General features: G+C 66.3%; 3 protein-coding genes across 3 annotated transcripts in view; all 3 read right to left on the reverse strand.

Annotated features, from left to right (window-relative positions):
- Positions 1-286: 286 nt before the first annotated feature.
- On the reverse strand, positions 287-2,838 carry EMIHUDRAFT_457466 (hypothetical protein; the record flags this gene model as incomplete). The annotated part of the gene is made up of 7 exons (XM_005778276.1): positions 287-704; positions 935-1,051; positions 1,090-1,181; positions 1,256-1,528; positions 1,776-1,832; positions 1,983-2,469; positions 2,810-2,838. The coding sequence occupies 7 exons, from the start codon at positions 2,836-2,838 to the stop codon at positions 620-622; spliced, it is 1,140 nt and encodes a 379-aa protein (XP_005778333.1). The 3' UTR covers positions 287-619.
- Positions 2,839-4,179: 1,341 nt separating this feature from the next.
- On the reverse strand, positions 4,180-5,109 carry Lhcf73 (light harvesting protein; the record flags this gene model as incomplete). The annotated part of the gene is made up of 4 exons (XM_005778277.1): positions 4,180-4,371; positions 4,490-4,674; positions 4,883-4,969; positions 5,076-5,109. The coding sequence occupies 4 exons, from the start codon at positions 5,107-5,109 to the stop codon at positions 4,180-4,182; spliced, it is 498 nt and encodes a 165-aa protein (XP_005778334.1).
- A 1,471-nt stretch (positions 5,110-6,580) lies between these two features.
- EMIHUDRAFT_237299 (hypothetical protein) overlaps positions 6,581-7,864 on the reverse strand; it is a gene marked incomplete at both ends in the record, with an annotated part of 3,118 nt that continues 1,834 nt past the window's right edge. Inside the window, 2 exons of the mRNA XM_005778278.1 lie at positions 6,581-7,257; positions 7,618-7,785. Of these exons, the coding sequence (XP_005778335.1) occupies positions 6,581-7,257; positions 7,618-7,785 (845 nt within the window). The remainder of the gene's footprint in view (positions 7,258-7,617; positions 7,786-7,864) is intronic.

Raw genomic sequence — 7,864 nt, forward strand, 5'->3', positions numbered from 1 at the left:
TTGCGCCCCCCCTACCGTCTCTTCTCCCCCCTTTCTGTTGTCTGTCGCCTGCTACTACACAGCGTGCCGGGACCGGGACGGCGGGCCCCCGCCCCGCCCCCGCTCCTGCCGCCAGTCCATACATGACCCGCCGGTGAGAGAGGGGGCGGGGCGGGCCCGGGCGATGGCCACGTGGCCAGCAAAAGCCAGCGCCGGGGGGGAGAGCCGCGCGGGAGCTGCAGCGGCATTGTGTGGCCTGCAGCGGCTGGCGGTGGCGCTGCGCGAGGTGCGAGCCGTGTCCCTGTGTTTATTCTCCGAGCATGCGTGGTACTCGTACACCGACGGCCCCGAAAGCATACACGCGTACTTTATGCGTAAACAGAAACAGGGTAGGAGTGGCAACATCCGGCTAGCCCAGGTCCTCGCGCCCCGCATTCGCGGGCGCCGCGCTGCCGACTGGGCCGGATCGAGTGCCAGGGAGATGCCCCCCCCCCCCCCCCCTGGCGCGCCTTCCCTGGTGGAACGTATTCGGCGGCAGGCGCCGTCTGGCAGGGGAGGCGGAGGGGCGGAGGGCGGATGGGGCCCTGGGGGAACGAGCATGGCGAGAGCAGCTGGACGGCACAAAGAGAGGGAGCGTGCTCTAGTGCTTTGCCGATTCTCTGATGGGCGCAAAGTACGGGTGCGCCATCGCCTCGACGGGCGAGGGCCTCTCCTGGTGGTCGTACCTGGTGGGGGCGTGGCGGATCTTGTCAGGGGCGACTTCCCCTCGTCGATCGCCCCTTGTGATCGCCCTTAGGCGTCGTCCGCCTCGGCCCACGGTGGGGGGCCATTATGCTGTGCGTGCGTGCGTGAGTGCGTGCGTGCGTGAGTGTGCGTGTGCGTGTGTGCGCGCGTGTGAGTGTGTGTGCGTGCGTGTGCGTGCGGTGCGCGCGCGCGTGGGCGGTGCGGGGCGCGCCGCAATAGCCGGTCGAGCAAGTCGATGCTCTCTGGCGAGACGAGGTGCTGGTTCTCGGCGTTGATGAACTTTTGCCAGCTCTTGCGCGCGTGGCGGCCGAGCAGGCCGTCGAAGTGCCTGTTCGCACGCTAGGGGCCTGAGGCGACGCGGCTCACGGCCTGGCGGCCGAGCAGGCGGTCGGGGGTTGCGGGTCGAGCTCGAGGTTGTACTTGTCGAGGTAGTCGAAGAGCTCGTCGGTGCCGAGGACCTGCGGCGAGGGCGAGGGACGCGAGGGACGCGCTCGGGCGCGGGCGTGAGGGCGAGGTGGGGAGGGGAGTTGACGGGCGGCGCGGACGCCTTTGCGATCTTGACGAGCTGGTCGTAGTTGTCGTGGCCGTGGAAGAAGGGCTCCTTGCGAAAGATCATGCCCGCAAACATGCAGCCGAGCGACCACATGTCAAGGGAGTAGTCGTAGTCTTGCAGGTCGACCAGCAGCTCCGGCCCCTTGAAGTAGCGCGACGCGACCCGCACGTTGAACTCTCGCTCGGGGTGGTAAAACTCGGCGAGGCCCCAGTCGATGAGCCGCAGCTGCCGCTTCTCGTGGTCGATCATCACCTTCGGAGGGAGGGGGCAGGTGTTTGGTGGTGGTGGTGGTGGTGGTGGTGGTGGTGGTGGTGGTGGCGAGGCAGCCCTCGTGCGGCCGGCGCTCCCCCCCCCCCCCCCCCCTGTTTCCCCCGCCCTCGTTGTCCTAGCTGTGGATGGCGAGGAGACATCTCTTCGGTGCATCGCGCGGCCCGGCGGAAGCCCCCCCCCCCACCCCACCCCGGGGGCAGCGCTCTGGGCGGTGCTCTGGGCGGCGCACGTTGTGCGGCTTGACGTCCCGGTGCATGATCCCGTTCGAGTGGGAATGCTCCAGCGCCTGCCGCCGCAGGAGGAGGCAGAGCTCAGCACGTGCGAGACGCCTCGTGTGCGGGACGCTGCGTGTGTGCGGGACGCTGCGTGTGTGCGGGACGCTGCGTGTGTGCGGGACGCTGCGTGTGTGCGGGACGCTGCGTGTGTGCATGGGCACGGCAAAGTGCCCGCACGGGCGCGGCCGCGCGGGCTCCTCCACCCTCCGGCGCGCGGCAGGAGCGGCGGCAGGCGGCGCACGCGCCTTGAGCAGCTCGAAGATGTAGAAGCGGACGTCAAAGTCGGTGAGCGTGGGGTAGAGGACCTTGAAGTCCGTGTTGTTGACGTGCTCAAAGATGAGCGACGGCGTCTTGGACTGCGGATCCCGCACGATGTCGAGCAGCTGGATGATGTTGGTCCCGCCGGCGAGGTTCATCAGAATCTTGATCTCGCGCTTGATCTTCTTCTTCTTGACCGGCTTGAGGATTTTGATGATCACTTTGCTGCCGTCGCTCACCCGAATCCCCTCAAACACCTCGGAGTACTTTCCGCGTCCAACCTTGCACACGACCTGGTAGTCGTCCTGCTCGCCCCACTGCACCTGCAGCGACTCGTAGTCCCAGTACTCCTTGGGCCGCTTCAGGTTGACTTCGGCGTGCCAGCGCGCCCTGAGCCGCAGCGGAGGTGGCGTGGGGAGACGTCGCAGGTGTCTGGCGGTCGGCTCTCTGCACTCTGGCGGCGGCCGCGGATTGGGCTAGCACCGCACGGACCGACGGGTCGGCGGCTGCGGCAGACTGGCACAGCGACAAGCGCAGGCTGCACAAGCGCACCGCGAACAGCACAGGCCGCCGCCCGAAGGGCCCGTGCGCTGAGAGACTCAGACTGCTGTCGCGTGCTGTTTGGACGCAGTGGTGGTGTGTAGAGTGGGTATGGTGCTGTGTGGGGAGTGGGTGGCGCTGGGCACATTCTCGCAGCGCGGGCGGCGCTGCGTGTTGAAAAGAATTGCACTTGCGACCCACCGTCTTTCTTTTAACCATCCCTCCCTTGGGTTGTCTGTTTTCTTTCTTTCTTTCTTTTAACCACGCATGCACACACACGTCCTAACTCCCCAGAAATCCCGAGGAGCCGTACAGTGCCTAGAATGTGTGTGCTGTGTGGTGCACGCCCTCCGAGCGGGGCGGGGTCTGAGAGAGATTTTTAGCAATACCTTAATGTGATGTTACAGGTGGGTTAAGAGGGAGATGTGCGCGAGCTGCGGGACCGCCGGGACCAATACCAAACAACTCTAACACTCACACGTAATTTGGGGCCTGGAGCCCTGTTCACGCGCGCGCGAGACGTGCAGACAGGGTTGCCAGGTGAGAGCGAATGGCGCGGTTCACGCCTCGCACAACAGAGAGAGAGATGCGCTCTGCATGGTGGGACATAAAAGAGAGCGAGTACTTGGGCGAGTAGGCCGTGCGGTCAACGCTGCCGCGCGCGACTTGGACGCACGACGCAAAGAATTTTACAAGTTAAAGCAAAAGAATGATGCGGGCCAAGATGCAGGCTGAGCTGCGCGAGCAGCTCGACGCGCTGCAGATTTCGATGGAGGCAGAGGCGAGGCGCGCTGATGCCGCAGAGGCGTGACCGGAGAGGTCAAGGCTGCACAACAAGCAAGATGGAGGGGATTATGCACACGCGTGAGGGGTTGATAATCGCACTCGCAGAGGCGCAGCGCAAGCGTGAATATAGTGAGTGTTAAGAGATATACGTAGCGTTACAGTTGTACGGTCGTCGACCCTCCCCCACCGTGTGGGCCGCCCGGACCCCGGAGAGCTGCAGCGCGTTGGTTCAGACAGCGTTGCGCGAGCATTTGAGAGGCCAGCCTCCGGCTTCTCAGCGTGTTGCGAGTGCTGGATCTCTGTCTGCCTAGTAGCTGGGTGTGATGGGGGGCTCTCTGGTGACTTTGCTTACAAATTTACAGATTTACGGATATTTACGGATCCACCCCCCTCCCTCCCCGTCCCGTGACCCGGCTGTGAGACGGTGAGACGCGCATCCGGGAATGAAGTTGGTGCCGGCTGGTCAATTTTTTTCATATATGCTACAGCTCCAGCGACCCAGCCGCACCCCCCTGGAACCAGCCGAAGAGCCAATAAAGACAACGTACCTCAACTCACAGAAGACAAAAACCACACCAAAGACTCCCCAACCCAAACCCCGATATGAAAATACGCGGGGGCGCGCAGCGGCGTTGTGCGGCGAGAGTCAGAGAGCACGGGCGGAAGGCCATCGGCTCCTCACCGCCCTTTCTGCCAACGTGATCTCTCGGCGCACGCGCGCACCAGCCACGCCCCGCGGCAGACGTCACGCGGTGCCGGTGTGTGTCGCGGCGCTCAGAAGTTCTGCTGGCCGGTGACGAGCTCCTGCGCAGTCATGCCGGCGATGGCGAGCATCGCGAGGCGGCCGTTGTTGAGCTCCTTGTTCTGCATCGCGAGGAGCTCCGCCTCGCCCTTGGGCTTGAGGCCCATCGGGTCGAAGCCCAGGTCGCCCGGCAGGTAGCCCTCGCGGAGGGTGCGCATCGCCACCTGCGTGAGAGGGGGGGGATGGGTCTTGGGAAAGGTCCAGGAATGTGTGTGCGTGGGCCGTTGGGCTTGAACCCGGCGGTGCGGCCATCGGGGGCATCTCGGAGGCATCTCGGCTGACCTCGGGCTCGACCCAGCCGGTGCGAGCGCGCTGGATCTCCGAGAAGAAGATCGCGAGCAGCAGGCAGGAGGAGCCGAGCTGCCCGTTCTCGGTCTGCAGCACCTTGTCGAGGTGGCGGATGACTGGGGCGCTGTCCATGTCGTACATGGGGGCGAAGTGCGACTGGACCAGGAAGCCGAGCGCGCCTGCCCGCACGCATTTCGTGGCGTCAGATCGGGTGAGTGCTGGTGCAATGGGCGCAGAGGTTGATGCGTGTGGGCTCTGGCCCGCACGCATTTCGTGGCGTCAGATCGGGTGAGTGCTGGTGCAATGGGCGCAGAGGTTGATGCGTGTGGGCTCTGGAGGCATGAGGGTGCTGGTGAAGAGAGGATGGCTGTGTCGAAGGCGTCGCACCCATCATCGCGACGCGGCCGTGCGCGAGCTCGGCCTCGCGGAAGAGGAGGAGCTCCTCCTTCGTCTCGGGCGTGAGGCCAAGCGGGTCTGCGGCGGAGGCAGGAGATTCAGCCAGGGCGGGATGGGTGGGCGTGGCGCGTGAGAGGAGGCGCTCGAGGCTTGCGCGGCGCTGGGCGGTGAGTTTATGGGGCACCGAAGAGGCCGAAGGGCGCGGTAACGCCCGGCATGGTCTTGGCATAGGCGACGCCGCCAGGAGTCAGGCCGGGGGCGAGCGAGAGCGGGAGGGAGGCGAAGGACAGCGACATCGTTCTGTTTGGCACGTGAACTACTCGGATATCCGGGAAACTACTCCTGTCACGGCTGTGCCACTTCGAAGACACTTCAGGAACAAGGGGATATCGCCTTGTAAATAAATATCGCAATGACCTCCAAGAGAGATGGGCGACGCACGAACCCGAGGCACAGCGCGCACCCCGCCCCGCTCTGCACCAGACGCGCATCTTCTTTCTTTCTCTCTTGTCTTTTTTTTACGTTTTGTCTTGTTTTTTTGTTTGCTTGTCTTTGCCACCGCCGCGGCCGCCGCCGCCGCCGCCACCCCCGCGGCTCGAGCCGTGCCGGATAGCCTTTGGAATGCACTTGAGGACTGTCGAGGAGCGCCTCGAAGTTGACGCACGGCGCGAAGCGGCATCGGGCGTTTACTAAAATTGTTCAATAGTGCGAAATTATTTTTCTTTTTCTGTCATCAAGAGCGAGAGCGACTCAGAGACTTCCGGATATAGACGGTGTCGAACTAACCCTGCCAGTCATGTCGTTGCTCAGATCCACTCTCGTTTCGAACACTTGTACCTCCACAGATGATGTTGGCGCTGGGTCCCATTCGGGTGCCTCGTGACACCTGGCGACGGCTAAAAAAGAAAGAAAGCGAGAGATTTCTTTTGGCGTCATCAACGAGCAGGAGACTTCCAAAGGCATCAGCGCCGAGCATCCCCCTATGTCGACGGGCCCAAGGTCAGTGGCATCCACCGTTACCGCGCCTGGCCCTAGTGCTGCCCCTTCCGCCCCCCTCAAGCTGATCCGGACCAGCGCCTTCTGTTTTGTGTCGGCCGAGGAGCTCGAGCTCCTGCTGTCCCGACTTGAGGCACGCACCACCGCCCGGCGCGCACACGGCCGTGCCGCAGCTCTCACACCCCCCTCCCCCGGCGCCTCGGCCACAGCAGCGGAACGGCATCGTCGAGCCTCGAGCCTCAAAGCTCGAGCGCGACTTTGCGCCGGGAGACGTGCCTGCGGCGGACACACCGAATAAACAGCTGAGGGAGAGGTCCCCCGAGGGCTCCCCGCCCGCCCTGCGCGCGGTTGCGCGATGCGACGCGCTAGCCGCCTTCCACCGCAGCTGTGCCGCCGGACAGGCTCCGGGGTCGCAAAGTGTCGACCTGTAGAGGGCGTCGCGGCTCGCGCGCACTCCGCACTAGTGCGCCTCGCAGCGTCATGAGGGACATGTCTACCCTCGCGTCTGGCCGTCTTGGTGTGAGTCTTGGCGGCGGCGTGTACCGAAATCGATACCTTTTCACGAAACAGATACCCCGGTCACTTTCCGCGCGGACATCGCTGCGCCGAAAACGCACGGTAACACCACACACCACAGGTGGGGGGTGGAAGCAGTGTGAGTGTGTGTGCGCTCTAACTCCTCTCACTCACCTCTCAGCTGTTGCCGCCACTGCGGCGTTGCTTCCCGGCGCCGCCGAATGGCAGGTCCATCGAGCGCTCCTGCCTCAGGCGCGCCGAGAGGTCGGGTCGGCCATGCGCGTCGCACAGGCGGGTCGCCGCGAGGAGGCCGCGCGAGTCGAGCCGGAGGCCCTGCGCCCGCATCTGCGAGTAGAGGGCGAGCGCGCGCTGCAGGCTGTTTGGCAGCTCGCGGTGCTGCTCGCACGCCCGGAGGGCGAGCGAGTAGTGCACCGTCGAGGGCGTGAGCCCCGACGCGCGGAGCTCCTCGAGCAGCTGCAGCGTCCGCGACGCGTTGCCCGCGCGCCGCTGCACCGCCATCAGGTGGGCGTACGAGTGGGGCGTGGGCGGCGTGTAGGTCGAGTAGTGGTTGGTGCGCTGCTGCATCTCGACCCAGATGCGCTCGGCGCGCACGTGGTCGCCCGCGACGGCGCAGGCCTTGAGCAAGCACGTGTACGAGATGGCGTCGGGGCCGATCCCCGCCGCTACCATTTCGCCGAACGCGCCCTCGGCGCGAGGCACGTCTCCCTCCCGCGCGCAAGCGTGCACGAGCGCGTTGAAGGCGGCGCGGTCGGGCGAGACGCCCGAGGCGCGCATCTCTCCGAAGACGGCGAAGACGGCCCGCAGCTCGTCCGACGGCGGCCCGACGCCCCCTCCTTCGACCAGAAAGGGCTGCGGGGCTGCCGCGAGGGACTCGGCGAGGCGCGCCGGCGGTGAGGGCGCGCCGGCCGCCGAGCGGTGCGCCGCGCCGCCGTCGCTCGCGACGAGGCCAGAGACGGCGCGCCGCACCGCTCCGGGCAGAGGCGCCGCCGGCGCGGCGTCGAGGCCGGCGTCGCTCCCCTCGGCCCCCTCACGCTGGAGGAACTCCTCGAGGGCAGCGCGCTTGCGCAGCAGCTCCACCGCGGCGTCGAGCGCTCCGCCGCCGCCGCCGCCCTCCCCCGGCGCGGCGGCGGCCTGCGGCGGGCGGGAGGCCGCAGCGGCGAGCTGGCGGAGCAGCAGCGCAAAGGCGGCTCCACTCTTGGTCGCGCCGCCCCGCTCCGTGTGCGGCGTGGCGGTGAGGCGGCGGCGCGAGGCGGCGGCGTGGAGGAGGGTGGTGAAGGAGTGGGCGGAGGGCGCAATGCCGGCGGAGGTCATGTACGAGAGCACTTCCCGCGCGAGCAGCACCTCGCCGTGCTGCAGGCAGCCTGCGCGCGCGCCGGAGCCGCGGTGAGATGAGGGGCGGCGGTGAGAGGAGAGTCGGGCTGTGGCGAGCCGTGCCATGCC

Source organism: Emiliania huxleyi (genome assembly GCF_000372725.1).
Source record: "Emiliania huxleyi CCMP1516 unplaced genomic scaffold EMIHUscaffold_248, whole genome shotgun sequence".
Classification (NCBI taxonomy): Eukaryota; Haptophyta; order Isochrysidales; family Noelaerhabdaceae; genus Emiliania; species Emiliania huxleyi.